The following is a 23,362-nucleotide window of genomic DNA, read 5'->3' on the forward strand; positions in this document are numbered from 1 at the left end:
ATCACGAGCTATCTGTAAGACAAAGTAAACATTATGTCAGTTAAAACCACTCCTTAAACAACCATGTAAGATCGGTTAACCCAATTTTAATAGTTAAGCATGGCTCAATGACCAGTTTTACAATCGAAGGACGCTAATCATATACTGTATGAGGGAAGCACAATAGACTTTATCCGCCACTTACTGTCTCAGCTAATTTATATGGGCCTCACCTACGCTACACTACCGCTCCGGCCCAATCAATATGAGCCCAACGTAGCCCATTAGTACCTTCCGGACCAAACAGGACACACGTTGGTGAAAAGTAACAAGTCTACTTTTGACGCCCTGCATAAAACCGGGGCCCTGATCTCTTGCTCCCGATTAAATAATCACTAAAAAAACGGGTATAATATATCCCCATCTTAAAAAATCGGTGCAAATTAATTCTTAACGATTTAGAAAGCTGTCTTCGAAAGCAAGTTTTTTTTTCAAGGGAGTATCTAAAAATTTGTTGCAAGTTTTTTTTAGGGGGAGGTACAAAATTGTCGTGACGCGTCCCATGCATCAACAAAATATTATCAATGTCACCAAAATAAATCATCCTACAGGAGGACGAGAAGGGGTTATCTTCAAAATTTTCACGGTGCATCCTTCCCACCTTGTGCCACGTTACATAGCTCACCATACACGACAATTTATATGCCCCGTCCTACGATAGTTCGGGAGCAATATAGTTTACAAAACTTTGAAATGGGGATTTATTTTTTAAATATCTATCTATCTATCTATCTATTATATTATTAAGACAACTCGAAAAGAAGGCACCACATTCGCTGTGGAGGTTAGAAATTTCCACATTAATCGAAGAAAAAGAAAAAAATCTACACCGCTAGATCATGACACGCTTATAGTTTAACTGTTGAGATTGATCGGAATAGTATAAGTAAGAAAGAGTACATGACAAATCCTACTCAAACTATGTAAAAAAAAATACTATACAGCAAAATAAAAATTTTGTTCGGACTGTGATGGCCCAACCGGACAGAGGGCTGACAACGTTACTTTTGTCCCTGAAGAAACTTACCCAAAAAAAAAAAAAGGAAAATCAATCTGTTTCCTTGGCACTTACCGCATACAACAAAAAAGAGACCTGCCAGCTAACAATCAAACTCACTCAGCCAACCAATGCCTCCTTTCCTTGCGCAGCAGCGCGTGATTTAGTCAGCCACGCGCCCACGCGCACGCACACGATGTCATTGAAAGGCAAGTTTAGTATGATCAAAATTTTGTTAAGTAAGAAGTTTAATTGTTTTGTTGGTTGTAGATTGAAAGATAAAAATATATTCCTATTTTTTCTTGCATTTGGAGATAATTTTGTGGTTAAAAAATACTATAAATATCAAATATTACATAATGAGGTATAGAAATTATCAAGACATCAAGATCAAGGTCAGTATTTGGCAGCCTGCAATGTTCGATCATCAATTCTCCACCATATTCTATCTAAGAATTAATTCACATTTGCAGGGCTAAAAAAACCACATTTAATCAAAAGAAAACAAACATATTACCAAGGCACGGCAAATAAGGCGGCATTCAACGACGGCTTGCAGGAATTTTTAAAAAACTATAAAAAAAATCATATCAATAATACGGATCTTACCGGTGTAGTGAGATGACAAAGAAGAGAAGCAATGGGCAGGTGAGCGTGCGCAAACAAATGAGATAGGAGGCAGTTGCCACAGGAGGGCATGCCGAGGGTGGTAAAGTAAATAAAAAAATAATTATAAGAGTTCAAGTAGAATTACAATTTATAAATGAAAGAAATATCACAATAAGAAATATTTATTTTTGAAAAAAATAGTCCATACAGACCACAACATGACAAATTATAATAAAAAAACAAGAGAATAGACCCATAAAAAATTAGAGTGGTGTAGGTAGATGGGACATCTAAAAACTATAAACAAAACCTTAAATAGAATATCAATGATAATTAAGAGGAGGGACAACGAGCCGGTCGTTAAGCAGCACGATCTCGACGATTGGAGGGATTTCTAGAAAGTAAAAAAAAACTCTCAATTATAATCATGTTCGATTTTCAAATCTCAACGATAATAAAAATGGGAAGCAATGGACGGGCCAAAGAGGAGTATAGTGGCGGCGTTTAGCGAGACTTATAAAAATTATAAAAATGAAACCCAACAATACAATGAACTCTAAAACCACAAGGTCAAATTTGTAGAGGTTCCAGGAAGGATGAATGAAAGCATTGGTAGATCGAGCAAGTAAATAAAGCGATGATAAAGAAATAATGCGTAGTGATTAGCATGACTATTAAAAGCACCGGGATGATAAAGTCGGTTTCTAACATATAGTTATTTAACAAATTTTAAGTAAAATCATATGTAAAAAATAGATAATTTTGTATGGGTGCTAGCCCGCGCAATTGCGCGGGCCACCTAGCTAGTTTTTTTAAAAATGTAAATATAAAAAATTCGACCACCACGCATCGCCTGCTCTGCCGCGGCGACGCGAGCCACAAAGCCGTCGACCACCGCAACAACAAAATATCCTCCTCCCGACGCAAACCGGTTGCAAGGCAGGCAGCAGCGACCAGACGAAGCAGAGAGAGCGCCCGCGCCGCGCCGGCCATGGCTGCCGCCGTGACCACCACCACCACCGCCACAACCACCCATCTCTGCCGTGGCCTCTCCTCCTCCTCCGCCGCCGCCGCCAAGCCGCGGCGAGCGACGACGCTCAGATGCGGCGCCGCTGCTCGGTACGCATCCTTGACACACGCATATTTCCAGTTCGTCCGCGCCGCGCAGATTGATTGGTGATTAAACTGGTTGGCTACCTGCCGTTGTGGAATTGTGGTTGTCGATCAGGGTGGAAGGGCTGGGGCGGAGGGAGGCGTTGCTCGGCGTGCTCCTCTCCACGGCGACGGCGGCGTCCGCGCCCGTCGCCGCCGTGGCCGCGACCGCCGGTAATGCGACACCTATCACAAGCCACTGCAATCTTATCCAACGTTTTCTTGTTTGGCCTCTGCTGGTTGATTCCGTGCTTATCCTGTGGAGCTTTTTGTGTGTTGCCAAGAGTTGCAGGAGGGGTTCCGCACGTACGAGGATGAGGCCAACAAGTTCAGCATCGCCATTCCACAAGGTGATTTAGCTTAGGGCGCGTTCTGAATGAATAGCTAATTGAGCTTAGTTACTTCTCCTTTTCTTTTGTTTGCACGCTTTTCAAACGGTTAACGCCGTGAAAAATTTCTATGTAGAATGTGCTTTAAAAGATGCAGATCTCTACCCCAATGTCTTGTGTTCAATCCCCGACACGCTAACAATTTCTTTTTAAAATAATGTTTTGAGGGATGTATTTTCCTTCAAATATAGTTTTTAAGGTGCTTTAAAAAATGAAACAGATATGTTAATATATTTTTCGTTTTACGTGCATCTAATCAGCTAGAATTGTACTAGAAAAGAACACGCCCTTTGTTATTCTTGAGCTCACAGAACTGGGAGGCGAGCAGAGCTGAGCAGCTAGATAGTTCTCTTCCTTGTTGGTGCAGACTGGCTGATCGGCGCCGGCGAGGTCAGCGGCTTCAAGTCCGTCACGGCGTTCTACCCTGACCAAGTCGCCGACTCCAATGGTATGCAGATGCACACGAATCCACCGTCGCGTCGCGTCGTGCTGCGTCTCCAAGATTGAAATCTTTTGTTTTTTCTCCTCTGGGAATTCACGAGCTTTTTCTGCATCTTGATGTCTGCCTCTGATCAGTCAGCGTAGCCATCACCGGAATCGGCCCCGATTTCACCAGCCTCAAGTCGTTCGGCGACGTCGACGCCTTCGCAGAGACCCTGGTACGCATCCACTCCCACTTCTTGCCGGTTTGGCTATCCCAAAACTGTAATGTACATAGCAAAATTCAGACACAGCAACATGCTTCCAAAATTCAGACATAAGAATAGCAGCAGTAGTAGCTCGCACTGTCTCACTTGGTGCTGTGGCTGCAAGAGCAGGTGAACGGCCTGGACAGGAGCTGGAAACGGCCGCCGGGGGTCGCCGCGAAGCTCATCAACTCCAGGGCAGCCAACGGTGAGCACAATGACATCATATGACACAATGTTTGCACTTTGCAGCATTTGTGTGTGCCTTGCTGCCTGCATACTGATGATCAATGATCGATCCTGACATACATGGGGTTTGCTTACTGCTGATCTGCGTGTGCAGGGTTTTACTACATCGAGTACACGCTGCAGAACCCCGGCGAGCAGCGCCGGCACATTGTCTCGGCCATCGGGATGGCGTTCAACGGCTGGTACAACCGGCTCTACACGGTGACAGGCCAGGTGAGCAACAACAATGCACTATCAGGTTTCAACTGATCATTGGGCCTGTTTAGGGAGCTTAAGATTCTGAAAATCTGAAAAAACTAGGAAACACAGCTTCTGGCTTCTACTTCATTTTTTGGATTCTAACTTCTTAGAATCTGAACCAAAAACTGTACTGTTTGGGAGAAGCTGCAACAGTTAGAAACTCCCCCCAAACATGCCAATTGTGTGATCAACGAACATTGATTTTAGTAGCAAAGATTTTCTTCTCATATGCTGAACTTGGTGGGTGTCTCGCAGTACATCGATGAGGACGGGGATGTAGACAAGTACAGGGCTCAGATAGAGAAGGTGAGATCTTGGACTGAACATCTGGAACCAGCAGATATCTTGCTCATCTTGCAATTCTTTTGCCTGTCGTTTGCTGGATGGATCACTGAAGGTTTTTCATTTGCAGTGTGTTCAGTCATTCAGGTTCACATGAAAGAGGAGCATCCTACACAACATCCAACAAGGCGAGGACGAAAAACATTTTGTAAACCAACGTATTTCGTTATAATTGTAAATCAATCAGTATATTCATGTCATCAGTTCAACCAACTAAATGTACACCAATTGTTCCGAGATTTTGACGATGCGGCCTTGCCGAGGCCAACATGAGCTAATTATGTTGTGGCAAGTCATAAGCATTGTTTTCTATGCATTTTTAAGGGAGAAAAAACAGGTGTATTTGTTAGATTTCAGGCGGCCAAAATTTTGTAAAATTTCAATCACCCAAAGTTGCACATTGCTATATTTTAGTTCATTTTAACATCCCAGTTTAAATATGTTTGTATGTAATTTTGTTTTTTTAATGAAGTTCATGTTTATGGATAGTAGTTTCTTGCTAAACATTTTATCTGAGAAAAAGTACATTGTTTAAATAAGTAATAGTGGAGTAATAAAAACTATTGGAAAGAGAATTCATGGATAAGAAAAGGGACTGGAATTTTTTAAATTACAGACACCTAGAATATAGACATTCCCAAAAAATAATCACTATGCATCAGCATCACTATACATGACTTGGGTCTAGTGATGGAAGTGGATAGTTCCACTACCTACATAAAAACCCACTACTAGTTTATTACTTTTCACATGATAGTATAAAATTTAAAGAAAAAATAAACAGAAGTGGAATAAGCGAAAAACCCCGCTTACCCGCCCCATTTACATCCCTACTTGGATCCTGCATGTCAGTAAGATATCAGAATTATATGTTTTAGAATTATATGTTTTTTTGGAAGGTGGAAATCGGATTATTAGACGCAACATACCAAGTGGCGTATACTTGGCTTCACTCTTTCCATCAGAGCAAGCGTAAAAGATCACGTATTCACGTCACATGGAGTAACTGAGCGAATTTTTTTCATTTTTAAATTTTTGTTTTTTAATATTTACATAAATATTATACCGGCGAAAATATTTACAAAAGTAGACCCTGCTGCCCTTCTCCTTCTCGAGAAGAGCGGCAGGGTGATGTCAGGGACAGAAATAAACTCCAAAAATGCATTTTTGGCTGGGCGAAAATTGCACTTACCCCCTTGCTGCCCTCTACAAAGGTTGCAAGGGACCTCAGTGCAAAATACGCACACCTTGCCGTCCTCCACTTGGACGGCATGGGCTATTTCTGTAAATATTTTGGATGGTATAATATTTCTGTAAATATTAAAAAATAAAAATTTAAAAATGAAAAAATTCTATCTGGGCTCCCTTCTCTCATCTCACACGGCCCACCACACAATCCCGGCCCACATATTTCCTGGGCCCATTTCCGTGTGAATGGAGACGGCCCATTGGCGCGCACATGCGGAAAAGCGTACACACGATTCGAAATTTGAAATCTCAAAAAGCGCCCGTTAGAGCGCGTCCCCTCCAACGGCTATCCCCAATACAAAAGATCACTCGAATCCCCCCCAAATCGACCAAACCCTAAATCCACGCGCATTCCACACCACCCAACCAGCGAGAGAGAGATGGCGGCGCTCCACCACCAGGCGGCGGCGGCGCCGGTGACGACGACGACGGACGGGGGCGAGCTGCGGGCGATGGACCTGTACGAGAAGCTGGAGAAGGTCGGGGAGGGGACGTACGGGAAGGTGTACAAGGCGCGGGAGAAGGCGACGGGGCGGATCGTGGCGCTGAAGAAGACGCGGCTGCCGGAGGACGACGAGGGCGTGCCGCCGACGGCGCTCAGGGAGGTGTCGCTGCTGCGGATGCTGTCGCAGGACTCGCACGTGGTGCGCCTGCTGGACCTCAAGCAGGGGCAGAACAAGGAGGGCCAGACCATCCTCTACCTCGTCTTCGAGTACATGGACACCGACCTCAAGAAGTTCATCCGCGCCCACCGCCAGAATCTCCAGAAGATCCCCGTGCCCACCGTCAAGGTATCCATCCGGCTACGACCGCTTCAGATCTGGATCAGGGGTTCTTCTTCTTGTTTTTTTTTCCCGTGCACGCGGGGTGTTTGTGTGAATGCCTCGTCCGTGTTTGTCTGGTTCGATGGGGGTGATTGATGGGGGATGCGCTTGTGCAGATCCTGATGTACCAGCTCTGCAAGGGCGTTGCTTTCTGCCATGGCCGCGGTGTGCTGCACCGTGACCTCAAGCCGCATAACCTGCTCATGGACCGCAAGACCATGGCGCTCAAGATCGCCGACCTCGGGCTCAGCCGCTCGTTCACTGTCCCTCTCAAGAAGTACACCCACGAGGTCCGGTTCCTACATCCTACTACTAGCAGTCTCTAATCTGCTTGGTGATCTGTTTCGCATGCGTGATTTCTGTTCTTGGATCTCACTGTGATGAATGGATTATTTTTCGCAGATCCTGACGCTGTGGTACAGGGCTCCCGAGGTTCTTCTTGGCGCGGCACACTACTCCACTCCGGTTGACATCTGGTCTGTGGGCTGCATTTTTGGTACGGTGAACTGATATTTTGGCCACTGTAAATTATCATTTCTTCAGGATTCATGCCTTGACATTGTTGATATATCTTGTGCATTGCAGCTGAGTTGGCCACTAACCAACCTCTTTTCGCTGGAGATTCCGAGGTTCAGCAGCTTCTGCACATTTTCAAGTACTGTGCCTGTTTCCTCATCAATTGTTCTTTGTGCTCGCTGGCATACTTGAGGGGTATAATCGTGTATTCATGGTGGTGATTTATCTTGATTGTTTGGTTCCAGGTTGCTGGGCACCCCAAATGAGCAAGTTTGGCCAGGAGTGAGCAAGCTACCTAACTGGCACGAGTACCCCCAGTGGAATCCCTCGAAAGTGTCTGATCTTGTCCATGGTCTCGACGCTGATGCTCTTGATCTTCTTGAGGTTTGTACTATGCTGCTTTTGCTCGTTGCTATACTTGATTATTTTCTTCTACTTCAAAATCGATGTACAATGTTAGGTGTAAACTGTATCATGAACGTAAAATGGAAGAAAGGTGTTATCAATTGAATTGAATCCTGACATGGTTCTTGTTTTCGATTGCAGAAAATGCTGCAGTACGAGCCGTCGAAGCGGATCTCTGCGAAGAAGGCCATGGAGCATCCCTACTTCAACGACGTGAACAAGGAGCTCTACTGAAGGTCGATTGATGATGTTCACCACCAAGGAAAAAAAAACGTTGTGCGTCTTCGTGACTAGCCTGCCCTGAAGCATTGCTTTTGCTTCTAGGGGGAAAAGTACTGTTTGTGTCTGTTTCCTGGATGCTGCTTAGTGTGCTTAAGAATTCACTTGTTTGTGATGGTAATGAGTAATGACTTAAGAATTCGACAAAATCTGTGTGTTTATATGTTTCATAAGTCGATCAGTTTTCTTGTTTGGTTTTGTTTGTTGTCGTTAATTCGTCAAGTCAGTCAGCCAGTTGTGTGCGAAGAAACGGTTGGTTTGTGAACTTTCTACCGCTTACTGACCGTTACCGAAGAAGACTCAACAGTGAAAACCGCAGGCCCATTAAACCATGGATCAGCCTGGAAACAATTTGTACCATCTACCCTTCTCCATGACACTCCATCTCCTGCATCCAGGGGCGGAGTTGGCATCAAAATAAGGGTGATGCACTACTATTGAAAATCTAGAAAATTTCAATGCAAAACAGTATATTCTAGTGTTTTTAGTGACAAATTATGAGTTTAGGAGGGTTCCTGTGCACCACCTAAACACAACGCCTGCATCTGGGATTATGCCATCGTCAAAGAGGGATTCGTTAACTGGGTTTCGTCAAAATACCTCAAACTTACAAGTCGATCTTATCTAAAGCATGTTTGCTGGTGTACACATTTTGCCACAAATCAATTGTACAGCCATCCTTCTGTTAGTTGCGTATGAGGATATATGGTCTGATATTTGCTTCCCTTTTTTAAGTGTGAAGGTATCACTTGATGATCTTCGGGGAAAAAAATGGAAATGCTAGCTTCGGGTGACTGAAATCCTCCTCTATTTCAGTCACCTGCTTCTGGCTGTTGGATTTCAATCTAACAATGGAGGAGTCATCTTTAAGCTCCAACCAAAGGCAAAAAACCTCGGACACTATGGTTGTGTTTAGTTCCTTTCAAAGTTAAAAGTTTGGGTTGAAATTGGAAGTTTGTGTTTAGTTGACTAAAAAGTTGTGTGTGTATGACAGATTGATGTGATGGAAAAAGTTGAAGTTTGAATCTAAACACAACCCATGGGAGGTAAGAAGAAATGAGGGAGGGAGGTGGTGGAAGTCTAGAAGACCATAACTTATTGACAACAACGTCTTCTCCATCGGATCGGGCTACAACAAGAGATACTAGGACTGTAGGACACATCACACACGTCCCCCGTGTACAGAGTGTTGCATGGGAAGCATTTTTTCCCCATGCAGATGCTGGAGTGCAGGTCGACAAACGCTGTAAAGCATGAGATGTTTATCGCTTCTTTTTTTTTTCCATTTCTCCTACTATTCTCTCCATTAAAAAAAACTCAACATATTACAACGAATCTGGTTAAAAGATTGTCCACATTCGTTGTACTGGGAGAGATTACATCCTCTTCTAGACTCAGTTTTTTTAGCAGAGGGAGTAGTTCAGTGCATGTCTTTTGCTACATATTAGAAAAATATATTACAACATCGGCTAAAAGAAATAAAATTATATTTGGCATGAAATTTGTTACCAATCCTTTTTTTAAATAGGAATTTTCACCTTGATTTTATTTTTATCTTATATGTGGCTAGTCATTTAGATTTAATTTTAACACTGAAAAGTCCTATAAACTACTTTTGCAAAATTTACGATGAAAGTAGGTGGGATGGTTCACTTTCACCAACCCACCACCACTATATCAGCTCAGGATGGGCCTTGATCAAATGCACACACGGCTACAGTCTCGCCGTGTGTTGGCCGCGTTTGGACCGTGAACGGCGCCTACTACCAATCTACCATGCCGTAAGTTTTTCTTTCAAAATAGACTAAATATTTTTTAAAATACGAAGTGAAACAGTGCCGGCCTCGTTTCACTCGTGTCCTGACCGCGTCGATCTCAACGCTGTCTGGACGATCTGACGACGCATGGTGAGCCATTCCGATCAACAGTAGATTAACCAGACTGCGTCGAGCGAGTGTGCATGCCGGTGCCACACGCGTGCATCGACAGCAGCTACTACCACGCATGCGGTACACGTACACTGAACTACTGACCAACATGTATGATTTATCCTGTACTCTAGGGCATATTTAGATCCATTTGAAATGGCAAACGATAAATAACAAAGGTTTTAGTGGTAAAAGTTCTGGCATTGCAAAAGTACTAGTTGGTGTTTAGATGCATCCTAAACTTTTGTCATTCTAGCACTTTTTGGTGGAGAGTGGTCCCAAAACATTTTTTGTCACAATTTGCTACTATGGACTAGCAAATGACAAATGACAAATTGTCAACTTTTGCTACTAGTGTTTAGACCCAAGATAGCAAAAAGTGCTCTAAAATAGTAAAACTTTTGCTATTTTAGAGGATGTAAACATGCCCCTAGTATCATTTGAAATTCAAGGCACTTTTAACATTGAACGTTCTACTAAAATGGTTACTGTAGTATTTGTTAGGAGATACTTTGATATATCATTATTTTAATACATCCTCTTGCAATGAAGAGGAGAAGATTTAGAAAAAAGATAATTTACCCTTGGCCACCTTAAAAGATTTAAATTTGAACATATATTGCTTACCATAAAAAATATTCTGTGAAATTCAAAACTTGTCCGGAATGGCAAAAATAATGTTAATCTTATATAAAGAAACTTTCTAAATTCTACGAATGTTCGGTTATTTGTTTTCCAATTTTGCAAACTTTATTTTGGCATTTCGTATTTATGTAATTTGGAACAAGTTTTGAATTATGCAAGATGTGTTTAAAATTAGCTAAATATTGTTCAAAATTAAATTATGCAAAGTTTTATATCTCTATTGGTCGGATGCAGATTAAGAACCAAAATGCTTATAAGCAAGGCTTGTTCACTTTGTTGATAAAATTCCATACTAACATTTGACGATGCTAAAATTGGCCATTTTTTTGCAACGTTGGCTTACCAAAATTTGGTAATGGTCATATGAAAAGAAACTTACCAAAATATTGATCACTAAAAAATAATTAGGTTAAATATGGTAGCAAAGTGAACAAGTCATTATCATCTAAGATTCATGGAGAAACATGAACCAAATAGCGGGTGGAAGAATTTATAACAAAAATTAGACGGTTGAGCATATAACCTTTGCATGATTGTAGACCCGACCTCACCTTTGCATATTCGCAGACCGTGGTGGTGAGCGGAATGGATTATGCGTTCTGTAAATAGACGAAGAAGTATCTTGAGCGGTACTTTTAGCCTTGTCAATTTGTAAAGTTCACAATCTCTATTTATAGATCCGCACCCGCCTTTATCGAGTTAGATATGAAATTATCCATCTTTGCAACTGGTATTAAGGTGGTCGATCTTTTAGCTCCTTATCGGCGTGGAGGAAAACTCAGACTATTTGGGGGAGTTGGATTAGGTAAAACAGTACTCATATGGGTTGGGAAAGTCTTTAGTCCATTGGCAGCAGAACAAAAGCGAGCGTAGACTCTTGTTTTGTATTTAGCCTCCTTCCTAATGTATGTACCGAAGCAGTCCCTTTGACCATTCCAACGCTTGTTCGGCCTTTCTTTCTAGAACAGGGAGGGGGCATTGATCCGATCGATTTCTGTATCGATCATGATATACGTAATAACTCGGACATCTATTTCAAATGCCAAATAAAACGCGTCCCAAGCAGAAATATCACAAGTACCGCCGTGACCTGGACCGTCGCAAGGAAAACTATATCCAAAATCTTTTTTATCCGGCATTAATTTGGAACCGAGTGCATCTAAAGTATCCTTTACTAAAATCAATGTAGTTGTATGCAAACCTAAAGCAATAGCATGATGAACCAAGAAATCTCCAGGTCCTACCGGTGGAAAGGGGAGAAAGAAAATATGTGCGAAGAAAGCGAGAGGGTTCGACGACTTAGCCGAGCGTTAGCGAAGCGTCATTCTCATAGCGAGGTGCTTCGAGTTAGCAAAGCGTTGTAGTAGCGTCAGAGACTACATAGTTTTGGTTCGTTGGAAAGGCTCGCAGCGAGGCGTAAATTTCTAAATAGGTAAGGTATCCTAGGGTGTATCACCGGTACCCAAGTAACTAGTTGATAGTAGATGCCCGTAATTCTGGCAGTTGTACTTCTAGCACTGCTGTCACCATATCATCTTTCTTCTTCATGCAAGTTGTCCCCAAATAGTACCCCCGGCGGCTACACAACTCTCTCAGCTCATTCAAAGTCTTCCATTCGCTCTCACTCTTCGGACTTTTTAGTGCCATAGGTTTTCCTAATGGGAGTGAGGTATGTCTTGTGATAGGTATCATATTTCTTAAACTGTAACACCTATTAGTGCTTGGCGTACTTAGAGCAAGTTTAATAGTATAGACAACTACTAGCTCCAAAACATTTATAATCAATTTAGTCAATTCTTACCATAATTACCTATAAGAGCAGTTACAATACCAGACTACTCTCTCCGTCCTATTTTAAGTGCAGCCATGATTTTCCGTGCACAACTTTAATCGTCCGTTTTACTTGAATTTTTTTTGAAAAAAATGAAAAAGTAAGTCACGTATAAAGTACTATTCATATTTTATCATCCCATAACAATAAAAATGCAAATTATAAAAAAAATTCAAATAAGACGGACGATTAAAGTTGGGCATGAAAACTTATGGTTGCACTTAAAATGGGACAGAGGAAGTATAAGCCAGTTATAACGCAATGTGTGTATGACAGATAGGACCATGTACATATACTACACTATTAATATCTGGTCTCACGTATCATAAACACATTACATCTTGAAATCCGTGCTGCAGCTTGCTATAAATCTGTAGTTCGCTGCTCTTCTTTTTCCTTCTTTTTCTTCTTAGATGTGTTTATAGCTGACTGCTATTGGACCTGCTCTTAGATGAAGATAGTCAGCTACACAGAAAAAAAATGCTTATATTGGTAGACGGAGGCGATAATCCTTGTCATACGGTGATTGATCGTAAGGAAATTTCCACTTTGCCAAACAAGACCTTTTAAGTGGGCCCGGGAAGCGGCGGTAATCGCACCGGGAATGGGCCGGGGCCCGCTCGGCTAATCCGCTTATTAAAAGGGCCCATCTTACCCCGGCCCCCAATACTCCCCCGTGGCCGCCCGCGCCTCGAGGCCCCGACACACCCGCTCCCCCACCACCTCGCGCTCGCGGCGGCCACCGGCGCGGCGGCGGCGGCGGCGTGCCTTGCCTTGCCTAGCTCGCTGGTGCCATGGAGGTGCGCCGCAGGGCGCCGCTGCCGCCGCCGCCCGGGAGGGTGCAGGCGGGCGACGCGCTGCCGCTGCCGATCCGGCACACGAACCTGATATTCTCGGCGCTGTTCGCGGCGTCGCTGGCGTACCTGATGCGGCGGTGGCGGGAGAAGATCCGGTCGTCGACGCCGCTCCACGTGGTGGGGCTCGCCGAGATGCTCGCCATCTTCGGCCTCGTCGCCTCGCTCATCTACCTCCTCAGCTTCTTCGGCATCGCCTTCGTGCAGTCCATCGTCTCCTCCAGCGACGACGAGGAGGAGGACTTCCTTGTCGGGCCCGCCCGTGGCTCCTCCGCGGCGGCGGCCGTCGCGCCGCCGCCGCCGCCTTCTTCTCCGGCGCAGTGCTCGCTGCTGGGTAGCCCCCACGACGATGCCGCGCGGGAGAGAATGCCGGAGGAGGACGAGGAGATCGTGTCGTCGGTCGTTGCCGGGAAGGTCCCCTCCTACGTGCTGGAGACCAAGCTCGGGGATTGCCGCCGCGCAGCCGGAATCCGGCGCGAGGCGGTCCGGCGGATCACCGGGAGGCAGATCGAGGGGCTCCCGCTCGACGGATTCGACTACGCCTCGATCCTCGGGCAGTGCTGCGAGCTCCCAGTGGGGTACGTGCAGCTCCCCGTCGGCATCGCCGGGCCGCTCCTGCTCGACGGCCAGCGGTTCTACGTCCCCATGGCCACCACCGAGGGGTGCCTCGTCGCCAGCACGAACCGCGGCTGCAAGGCCATCGCCGAGTCCGGCGGCGCCGTCAGCGTCGTCCTCCGCGACGGGATGACGCGCGCCCCCGTCGCCCGCCTCCCCACCGCTCGCCGCGCCGCCGAGCTCAAGGCCTTCTTGGAGGATTCTGTCAACTTCAATACCCTCTCCATGGTCTTCAATAGGTACAACATTCACCCATAAACCATACTCCCTCCGTCCCAAATAAAAACCATCAATTGTTCATATTCATAGCCAGATGTTTTTTTTTGTTTTTTTGAGATGAATGGTGTAGATGGCAATGTGCTTTTTGATTAATAGCTGACTGCTGCATAAGTCTCATTCGTCCTATTCAACTGACTTTTGTGAATTAGTACGGCAAATGGTACAGGATTAATGCTCCTCTCCTTTTCCGAATTAGTACGGCAAATGGCACAGGATTAATGCTCTTCTCGTGGTACCATACTTCGCTATGTCACTAGTTAGCATCAGTTAATTACTGGAGTACTAGCCAAAGAAAATGATCGTCCAACTCATATTTACTCTTAGGTTGTGTTTGGATAATGGGAAATGAGGGGTGGGATTAGGATTGGGAAATGAATGAAGGGTTAGGATTAAACGGATGAGGGAGAATGAATGGTTAAGATTTAAAGAGGGGTGGGAAATCATTTCCCTTAGACATTTGCCAAACACTGCCTTAGTTGTTGTATACTAGCCAACCGAATTCTTATGTACTATGTCGCAAGTTACAGGTATGGCGCAATTATTTTGCAAAAGAACTCTTATGAACTATGACATGATGAGTGAATTGTACTCAAAATTTCAAATTTGAGCAGGTCCAGTAGATTCGCGAGGCTGCAAGGGGTACAATGTGCCATGGCTGGGAGGAACCTGTACATGAGATTCAGCTGCTGCACGGGGGATGCCATGGGGATGAATATGGTCTCCAAGGGCGTGCAGAATGTGCTGGATTACCTCCAAGATGACTTCCCTGACATGGATGTTATTAGCATCTCAGGTAAGCAGCTTTGCTCCTCTGCCTCTTTTGCACAAATAATCCACACCAGATTCTGCTGGTCATCTGGCTATAATTTTGTACTGAACTTAATACTTGTACGAAAAAAAAACGCTATCATAGTTGAAAGAGAACCATGGCAAGAATGTTCGAATAACAATAAGACTGAACAACCTTTTGGCAATATACAAGTAAGAAGTACCTTGAAGATGACATCAAAATGCTGAAATATGCGCATGTTCTCTGCAACTAAGCCCTTTAAAACCAGACGGTTAGTGAGCCAACTCGGCATGATGTAGAATGATCAATTACATTACGGCACACTTGTTCAAATGACAGGATTTAGAAAGTGACAGGACTTTGAAAGCTTGCTTTATTGGTAAAAAGGCACATTCTTTTACGCGCTTGGTCTGATGACTTCAATTAATATACACATTAGCTGGAACTTTTTCTGAACTTCATGCACACTTGAATGTTCAGGAGATAGTTTGCTCAAGAAAAACCAAAAGAGATGACATTTGATGCAGGCACGTAACTGCATCCTTTTGTTTTTAGAATGCTAACAGCTCCAGTGTATTGTGCATATCTTATTTGGCTGTACTAGTATATAACTGACTTCACTAACTTAACAGAGAGCATATAACTCAACAATATGAACCTGATTAGTAAAACCAAGTGTGCCTGTCAAATATCCGAATACAACCCAATGTTCAATATCTTCTAATAAATATATTTATTGTTGGACCGGCTGAATTTATTGAGGTTGAGAAAGGGCTACAGGGTACAGACATGATCAACAACAGGGTTGTTGGTCTGAACTCTAGGCTGCACAGCATCAGGCTACTCTAAACCAGGCTGAAAATTTCTACCACATTTTCATGATTCATGTTCTTCCATTAATCTTAAGCTTATGAAACCAGGTAACTTTTGCTCTGACAAGAAGCCAGCTGCTGTGAATTGGATCGAAGGGCGCGGTAAATCTGTGGTTTGTGAGGCAGTAATCAAGGAGGATGTAGTCAAAAAGGTGCTGAAGACCAATGTGCAATCGTTGGTAGAGCTCAACGTGATCAAGAATCTTGCTGGTTCAGCTGTTGCTGGGGCTCTTGGGGGTTTCAATGCCCATGCTAGCAATATTGTAACTGCAATCTTCATAGCCACTGGGCAGGATCCTGCCCAGAATGTGGAAAGCTCTCACTGCATCACAATGTTGGAAGCTGTAAATGATGGCAGAGACCTTCACATCTCCGTTACTATGCCATCAATTGAGGTATGCATACAATATCATTTTTTATAGTTAAGCGTTAGCATATCCAGGTTTTGTGCTGATAACACACTTTACCTAAAATATGTTGGCCCCTACTTTGGTTTTTATTTGGCAAGAAATGCTCTGCACGTTTCTTATGGTCCCCAATGTGTGCTAATGCTTAGCTTGCACATCCTTTGCCATGAATTGTTGACCGTTTTCGTTTAGCAAAACTCTGTCCATAATCAATGTTGGTATCATGCAAAATTGATTTACTGCCATCTCAACCTGCTTGTCCATGGTGTCCAGTACTGCACCCCCTGTTACCACTTGACTCTGATGAAATGTGTTGAAACCAAATTATATAGGCTCAAATGTCCTTACCTGACCTCCACGTTATCGTAGCTCTACAGGGTACAGACTGCGATATTTCCTATTGTTCTACATTCGCTATACACGGTCGGCATTCTGGCTACGGTTACACTTCTCCGTCAGCTCAATCAGCTGTTTTTATCAGAGAAATCTTTTCCATGTCTTCTCAACGAAAAGGAATCTTTCTTGCTTGATTTTCCTAGCAACCCGCTGGCTCAAGCAGGTTTTGAACGTAACTCTAGTCGCTTATTGTGATGTTGTGCCTTGTCAGGATGAGGTGGGATCGCGTATTCTATCCTTCTTCATGTTTGTTGTTTGTTTCTGAGAGCATATACCGACAGTGTGCTGCCTAAGATACTTGCATAATGACACTTAAAGCATGCATATCAGGTACAAAAATGATTAACATGTTGCATTTCTTTTTGAAAAATGCAGGTGGGCACAGTTGGGGGAGGGACTCAGCTGGCGTCACAGGCTGCTTGCTTGGACCTGCTCGGCGTGAAAGGCGCGAACAGGGAATCCCCGGGATCAAACGCGAGGCTCCTGGCCACCGTGGTGGCAGGTGGTGTCCTTGCCGGGGAGCTGTCCCTCCTATCTGCACTCGCCGCAGGCCAGCTTGTCAAGAGCCACATGAAATACAACAGGTCCAGCAAAGACATGTCCAAGGTGATTTCCTAGTCCTAGTAGTTCGAGGTTTGGATCGTTGCATTGGAAAGAAAGAAAGAAAAAATGGATAGATTCAGAATGAAGTGAATTTCATGTCCTGTGAAATGGGTGGCTTTCTTAAGAGGTCAAGGGCTCATCAAACAAAAGTGAAGGACAGTGAAGTTTACGGTGACATCGTCATGGCTGCTGATGCTGATACAAACAGTTCTTGTTCCGAGGTTTGTGCTACTTATTTCTTGATGTTTGGTGGTATTGGCCGGTCTGCTGCTGAGTCATGAAACCGGTCGTTCTCCGGCGTGCTGTCATCGACCCCATTTTACAACTGGGAGGCTAACTTTGGTCTTGGTGTTCATAAACAATAATGTTGATAAAATAGGCCATGGTTGGTAGGTACTGGACTACTGGTGGACGACGGGCCTCCCTCGTTGCTTCACGAAGCTGTCCACTTTCCAGCTTTGCTTTAGTAATTACTTTCGCTTTGTTTTAATCCTTTTTTGAGTAGTTTTTCTCCATTATTTCCTCGTCGGTCAGAACTCAGAACCCTGTCGAAGCTTAGTGATGTGGTAATTTTGTAAAAAAAGATGTGTTGCTAAGTGGCTCCTCTCCATTGTGTATGAAACTCTCTCTGTTTCTTTCCTTTTTGTACCGATTCTCTGGCCAATTCCGGGATCTGAATGAATGGTCGAGACGTTGAAGTGTCACACTCTTACGCGCCTCTATCATCATCTCCCTCACTAGCATGTCTGGTTTTCCTTTAATAATAGAAATTGTTTATATCCTCGACAGTCGACAATTCGACATGTTTAACTCGGTGAACATTTCACATTTGGCATGTCTAAGGATTGAGCGTTGCTCAGTTGGTGTGCTCATAGTGAGAGGTAGTGCGCGAGCGTCTAGTCACAAGTCACTTGCAAGGCATTAACACGTGTCGAGAAATACGTATGCATATGTGTGTAGTGGTATGTGCACACGCATCCCTGTCCCTTCAGGAAACATTTAGCATATCTAATTGGATGAACATTTGGCATGACGTGGAGAAACCGATCCTCATGGGCCATGGTCCTCGGGCTCACCTCAGCTCTAGTGATCTAGGCCTAATTTATACTCTCTGCGTAAAAAAAAAAAACTCCCTCCGTCTCATAATAGATGATATTTTTGACTTTTTATTTGCAACGTTTGACTATTCGTTTTATTTGAAAAATTAGTGCAAATATAAAAAAAGATAAGTCATATGTAAAATACTTTTAATAATAAAGCAAATGACAAACAAAATAAATAATAATTCCAAAATTTTTTGAATAAGACGAATGATCAAACATTGACAAACAAAAACTCAAAAAGATAAGTAATATGGGAAGGAGTTAGTAGTCTAGGATGTGATCTATCCTATGACAATAAAGTTAGGACAAGCATTGTGTTAGGATAGGTTATAGCTTTTATTTGGATGGAGGGTGTATATGACGCCGTTGATTTTTTAAGATATGTTTAACCATTCATCTTATTGAAAAAATATGTAATTATTATTTATTTTATTGTGACTTGATTTATCATCAAATGTTCTTAAAGCGTGACTTAAATATTTTTATATTTACACAAAATTTTTAAAATAAGATAAATAATTAAATATTGGTTAAAAAGTTAATCGTGTCAAGTACTCCACTAGTTTGGTTTAGCTCCAGCGATCAGCAGCCGATCCGGTGCTTGTTCTCGGCAGCGAGCGAGGCAGAAACATCACCATCACGGGGACGCGCCCGGCGTGGCTGTTTGTGTTGTTAGTCTAATGGAGATTCTCTGCGCGGAAGCAACCGTGCAGGCAGGCAGGCAGGCACGGGGCGATGCACGGGCGGGGGCGGTGAGACGTGTGGGGCATGTGACCGCACGTTGGCCGGCCGGCCGGCGGCAAATGGCAAGCGGCATGGCATGGCACATGGCCAGTGGAGTCAGTGTGGAGGCCGCGGGGGCGCAGGGGGCGTGGCGTTTGCAGGGAAATCTCGCGAGATCCGGTGACCGCCCCCACGTACGCCGGCGGGGGCCGCGCGCGGGCTTTCTTGCGGTGGAGGTGCCTCCCGTACTGCACGCACGCGTTGATGCCGTCCACTCGTTTCGCCCCCCACTGCGGGGCGCGGGCTGTAGTGCTGTACGACCGTATCCGTCGTCGCTGCAGCGCAGATCTCGAGGTCGAGGAGGATCGCCCAACTCGTGGCCGGTGAGACGAGTGGTCCGTCGCTGCGGCGCAGCCCGTGGGGTCATCGGCGATCGACGCTGGCTGCCAGCAATACACACCCCACAGGTCATCCCAAGGCTCACCTCTCTCGTTTTCTACGCGCATGTATTTCAAACGGTTAAATTATATGTTTTTTAAAAAAATATACGAAAGTTATTTTAAAAAATAATATTAATTATTTTTTGAAAAAAGTGTAAATACTTAGTTAATTATGCAATAATACATGCTTTGTTTGCATGCCACCCCTCCTCCCGAACGCAACCTAAGTCTATCTGTTGTCCCTTATCTTTCTTTTGAGTTTGATTGATACTACCCTTAAACCATGATACCAGAAATATTCAATCTACATATAGTAAAACCATCCAAATCAAGTTCCATAACAGTGTGAATGGTTGTTGTGGCTAACCTGGCATCCTAATCAACAAATAGAAAATTAAAAGAACATATGGGACCACATGTAAATGAAGTTTCACTTCTCCTAACATATCCCTTCTCTTCCCTCATCTCTCCACCTCTTCCATCTCTTCCCAGGAGCTAGCCCGCGGGGAGAGGGGCGGCGGTCGACGAGCCTGTCCGCGAGAGATGGCAACTACAGTGGGAGGTTGGCAATGAGGAGGCTTCAGTGGCCCACAGTGACGAAGAAGAAGAAGAGGAGGCAAGGGAGTCGACGAGCTCGAGCTTGCTAGCCATCCGCGGGAAGGCTACGGCGATAGTAGGCGACCGAAGTGGATGGGGTCACGGCGTAGGAAAAGGATGGAAGAAGGGGGTTTGATGGTCCTCTAAAGTTGTAGTAACTCGATATGAAGGATCGAGGCGGGGGCTCGATGCCCCTTTTGAAGCGGTCAGTGCTCAACGGCGAGACATGAGCTCCAACCCTATGGTGGCTATTGACGTCTTCCCCCCAACGGGTTGGTGAGCCATTTGCCACCACCGCTGAGTCCTTGTCGTCTTCAAGACAAATAGCAAGAACCAAAGGAGAGGGGTAGAGAATGAAGTAAGGATGATATGTTTCGCTGACACATGGGTCCTACACATTTTCTTATTTTCCTTTTTGCCAACTAGGATGCTATGTCTGTAAAACCAGCCATCCATACTGCCATGGAAACTAATTTAACCCGGTTTTGTAAGTTAGGCGTCACGATTTCTAGTAGTATTGTAGTTTAGGGATACGATTTAAACCCGACGGAGAGACGAGGAATGGAAATGGACTTATTCAAAGGCCCGTAAAATATACTACTAATATGGGCTCATGGGCTGGTTGCTTCCAATCTCTTTCGGTAGCCATAACACTGGGCCGCACCCTATGGGCCGATTCATGGGCCGACACGGAAGAGATCTCGTACTGCGTTAGGACGAGCCGCGGGTTCCTTTCTTGCGGACCAATTCCGACTGCCGACGAGCGAGAGAGGCGGCGTCGTCGTCGTCGGCGACGAGTGGCGGAGCGAGAGAGGAGGAGGGAGATGGCGCCGGCGGGGAGGGGGTGGAGCCGGACGGTGGGGAACACGAGGTCGTTCGTGGGGAACGCGCTGGGCGGGCTCCGCGGGTGGAGTAACCTCGCGTCGTGGGCCGTCGCCGGAACCCTCGCCTACTACCTTTGGGTCAGGCCGGCGCGCCAGCTCCAGAAGGAGCAGGAGGTCAGCTCCCCCCCCCCCCACTTCCCTTCCCCATATCCCTAGCCCTGTGTTTCGCGCGTAGCTCGAGCTCGCATCGATTGGTGCTTTGGATTCGTGATTTGGGGGTTTGTGTGTGCTGCTGCTCACATCTGCACATTGCTCCTGTCCATGCCCCTGTTCGATCGAATCCGGCAACTGGGTAAATCATGCGTGTGTGCTTATGGATTTTCGGCATGGCGAGATTCTGGTTAACAAGCGTTGTGCAGTATTTTCTCTAGCTAATTGTTGTGGGATCGCTCACTTTACCGGCTAATGTGCAGCTATTAGTGTGTATATGTTCTTGCTCTGAGCATCCGTAGCAGCTGATCCTCATTCACGATAATTGTATTAGTTACTGTTGTTGCTTTTATTATACCCATAGTGTGAAACTAATGGTGTTAATAGCTGATTAAAAAAAATTTCAGAGATTACATAGTCATATTTTGACTTTGGAACATGAGAGATACAATGGATTTTCTTGGAGAAATATTGCAGAAAGTACTAGCTAGACACAAACAAGCACTAAACCCGAACATAAATGTTGTAATAGCTCATGTGGGTTCATCTTGTCTAGTAGAACATGTTCAGTTCGGTGATAGGAGTCTATCTTCGGCTTTTTTTAGAGTAAAATAGTACTATCCATCGAACTATCTAAAGTTGTGTTCTGAAGCATCGGTTAACTGCTAACAGTTTTGTACTAAGACAACATGGTTTGTCAAAGCAACAAACTCAGAGAACGGATGCTCTTGTCTTTTCTCTAACAAAAAGAATAACTGGGCAGCTATATTTCTCTTATCGATGATATCTCACGGTCATAATCTGGCTGCCTTTCATTTCACTGAATATGTTACTGGTGGAACATTGCCTGAATGTTTCACTGCTGTTCCCTTGTTTGTTGTTCCTTCTCTCTTCCCAAGTTTCTGTTTTTGTTAAATCTGGTTATGTTCTCCCATTGGCTCGAAAAATGATGTGTTTCCCCGCAGGAGAGAGCTGCGCTGGCTGCTGCTTCGGATCCTTACCGTTATGTTGAGAAACGAAAGCCAATTCCTGACCCCCAGGTAGCCTCGCCGCATCTACTCTCGATCTGAGACAGCAACAAATTGTTCCACAACAGGTCATTTGAACTATTTCCTTATGCTAATACTTTGTGTAATGACCAGGATACTGGCCTAATTTATGGGAAGAAGAAGGATCCTACAAAATCTGACAACTAGCACATCTGAGAATATATTGTACCAAAACGCCCCACTCCATACAAGTTTTCGGGGCAACATGACAAGGAGGATGATCTTACTGCAGTTCTGATGCTGCAAGATGAAACATTTCATAAATTCGTTGCTTCTACATGCAACCAAACCAGAACTGGACAGTGTTGAGTTCACTAGTGTGTATTTGGATGCAGTTTGCCTAAACTGGCTGGACAAGAGGAATGTAAATGCGTTCAGAATAGGGTCATCTTTGTATGGTTTTGCTAGCCATAGATGTTTACATGTTTAAGAAACAGCAACGCACACAGACACGCACAGTCGTCGGTGGGTTGTGCACTTGTGCTATAGTACTACTATACATCTGCCTTTTTCTGTTTGCAATAAATCTTTCAGAACTTCTGCTACTGTCAACCGATAAATATTTATGTGAAAGTAAGAAGTGTTCCAACTATTGTCAGTTTGAATACGTCTAATCTGGATATCTTAACCATTGAAAATATAGCGTAATTGGCAGATTCAACAACCTTTTCGTTTAAAAAAAGCATTGGCATTTGGAAGATTCAGCAGCAAACATTGAGAACCGTTGAAACTTTGATGTCTCAAACCAAATGGCAGGTCTCCCTTTTGGCCTTTTCTCCTCTCTTTAGCTCACGCGGCCACGCTACCCTTTGCTTTTCCTTTTTCCTTTTTCGTACCAATTTTTCCATAGACTGTTTGAATGAAATAAAAGAAAGAGAAACAAACATGTCAAAAAACCATAAATCTATAAACAAAAACAACCGTAAAAATCCAATTCAGATACATTGTATCTAAATATAAGTACTCTGTAACTGGATGTAACTGCAAGTTACTCCATCCATTCCAGGATACAAGACGTGATTTTAGTCAAAGTTAAATTATTTTAAATTTAACTAAGTTTATAGATAAATAAAATAATATTTATAATACTAAATTAGTTTCGTCAAATCAATAATTGAATATATTTTCATAATAAATTTGTCTTGGGTTGAAAATGTTACTACTTTTTTCTATAAACTTGATCAAACTTAACGCAAAGTCAAAACGTCTTGTAACCTGAAA

General features: G+C 44.1%; 4 protein-coding genes across 4 annotated transcripts; all 4 read left to right on the forward strand.

The window, feature by feature from the left end:
* Positions 1 to 2,579: 2,579 nt before the first annotated feature.
* On the forward strand, positions 2,580 to 5,191 carry LOC4346015 (psbP domain-containing protein 3, chloroplastic). Its single transcript, NM_001422630.1, has 9 exons — positions 2,580 to 2,764; positions 2,874 to 2,971; positions 3,082 to 3,147; positions 3,554 to 3,634; positions 3,763 to 3,845; positions 4,005 to 4,080; positions 4,216 to 4,334; positions 4,617 to 4,667; positions 4,774 to 5,191. Exons 1-9 carry the CDS (start codon positions 2,637 to 2,639, stop codon positions 4,798 to 4,800), a joined length of 729 nt encoding a protein of 242 aa, NP_001409559.1. The 5' UTR covers positions 2,580 to 2,636; the 3' UTR covers positions 4,801 to 5,191.
* A 1,091-nt stretch (positions 5,192 to 6,282) lies between these two features.
* Positions 6,283 to 8,225, forward strand: LOC4346016 (cyclin-dependent kinase B2-1-like). The gene is made up of 6 exons (NM_001422631.1): positions 6,283 to 6,742; positions 6,892 to 7,065; positions 7,178 to 7,271; positions 7,361 to 7,430; positions 7,537 to 7,675; positions 7,838 to 8,225. Exons 1-6 carry the CDS (start codon positions 6,332 to 6,334, stop codon positions 7,928 to 7,930), a joined length of 981 nt encoding a protein of 326 aa, NP_001409560.1. The 5' UTR covers positions 6,283 to 6,331; the 3' UTR covers positions 7,931 to 8,225.
* A 4,824-nt stretch (positions 8,226 to 13,049) lies between these two features.
* LOC4346017 (3-hydroxy-3-methylglutaryl-coenzyme A reductase 3-like) lies at positions 13,050 to 17,898 on the forward strand. Its single transcript, NM_001422632.1, has 4 exons — positions 13,050 to 14,087; positions 14,739 to 14,920; positions 15,838 to 16,184; positions 16,968 to 17,898. Exons 1-4 carry the CDS (start codon positions 13,174 to 13,176, stop codon positions 17,208 to 17,210), a joined length of 1,686 nt encoding a protein of 561 aa, NP_001409561.1. The 5' UTR covers positions 13,050 to 13,173; the 3' UTR covers positions 17,211 to 17,898.
* Positions 17,899 to 20,796: 2,898 nt separating this feature from the next.
* LOC4346018 (uncharacterized) lies at positions 20,797 to 22,686 on the forward strand. The gene is made up of 3 exons (XM_015793285.3): positions 20,797 to 21,056; positions 22,058 to 22,132; positions 22,235 to 22,686. Exons 1-3 carry the CDS (start codon positions 20,883 to 20,885, stop codon positions 22,286 to 22,288), a joined length of 303 nt encoding a protein of 100 aa, XP_015648771.1. The 5' UTR covers positions 20,797 to 20,882; the 3' UTR covers positions 22,289 to 22,686.
* Positions 22,687 to 23,362: the final 676 nt, after the last annotated feature.

This window comes from Oryza sativa, chromosome 8, assembly GCF_034140825.1.
Source record: "Oryza sativa Japonica Group chromosome 8, ASM3414082v1".
Taxonomy (NCBI): domain Eukaryota; kingdom Viridiplantae; phylum Streptophyta; class Magnoliopsida; order Poales; family Poaceae; genus Oryza; species Oryza sativa.

Bases quoted from the DNA above. Each gene is read 5' to 3' on its own strand.
- LOC4346017 (NM_001422632.1), top strand. From the start codon at position 13,174: ATGGAGGTGCGCCGCAGGGCGCCGCTGCCGCCGCCGCCCGGGAGGGTG. The intron at 14,088-14,738 runs GTACAACATTCA...AAATTTGAGCAG, and splicing joins CTCTCCATGGTCTTCAATAG to GTCCAGTAGATTCGCGAGGC. The intron at 14,921-15,837 runs GTAAGCAGCTTT...TTATGAAACCAG, and splicing joins GGATGTTATTAGCATCTCAG to GTAACTTTTGCTCTGACAAG.
- LOC4346015 (NM_001422630.1), top strand. From the start codon at position 2,637: ATGGCTGCCGCCGTGACCACCACCACCACCGCCACAACCACCCATCTC. The intron at 3,635-3,762 runs GTATGCAGATGC...GCCTCTGATCAG, and splicing joins CCAAGTCGCCGACTCCAATG to TCAGCGTAGCCATCACCGGA. The intron at 4,335-4,616 runs GTGAGCAACAAC...GGTGTCTCGCAG, and splicing joins TCTACACGGTGACAGGCCAG to TACATCGATGAGGACGGGGA.
- LOC4346016 (NM_001422631.1), top strand. From the start codon at position 6,332: ATGGCGGCGCTCCACCACCAGGCGGCGGCGGCGCCGGTGACGACGACG. The intron at 7,066-7,177 runs GTCCGGTTCCTA...TATTTTTCGCAG, and splicing joins TCAAGAAGTACACCCACGAG to ATCCTGACGCTGTGGTACAG. The intron at 7,676-7,837 runs GTTTGTACTATG...TTTCGATTGCAG, and splicing joins ATGCTCTTGATCTTCTTGAG to AAAATGCTGCAGTACGAGCC.
- LOC4346018 (XM_015793285.3), top strand. From the start codon at position 20,883: ATGGCGCCGGCGGGGAGGGGGTGGAGCCGGACGGTGGGGAACACGAGG. The intron at 21,057-22,057 runs GTCAGCTCCCCC...GTTTCCCCGCAG, and splicing joins AGCTCCAGAAGGAGCAGGAG to GAGAGAGCTGCGCTGGCTGC. The intron at 22,133-22,234 runs GTAGCCTCGCCG...TGTAATGACCAG, and splicing joins AGCCAATTCCTGACCCCCAG to GATACTGGCCTAATTTATGG.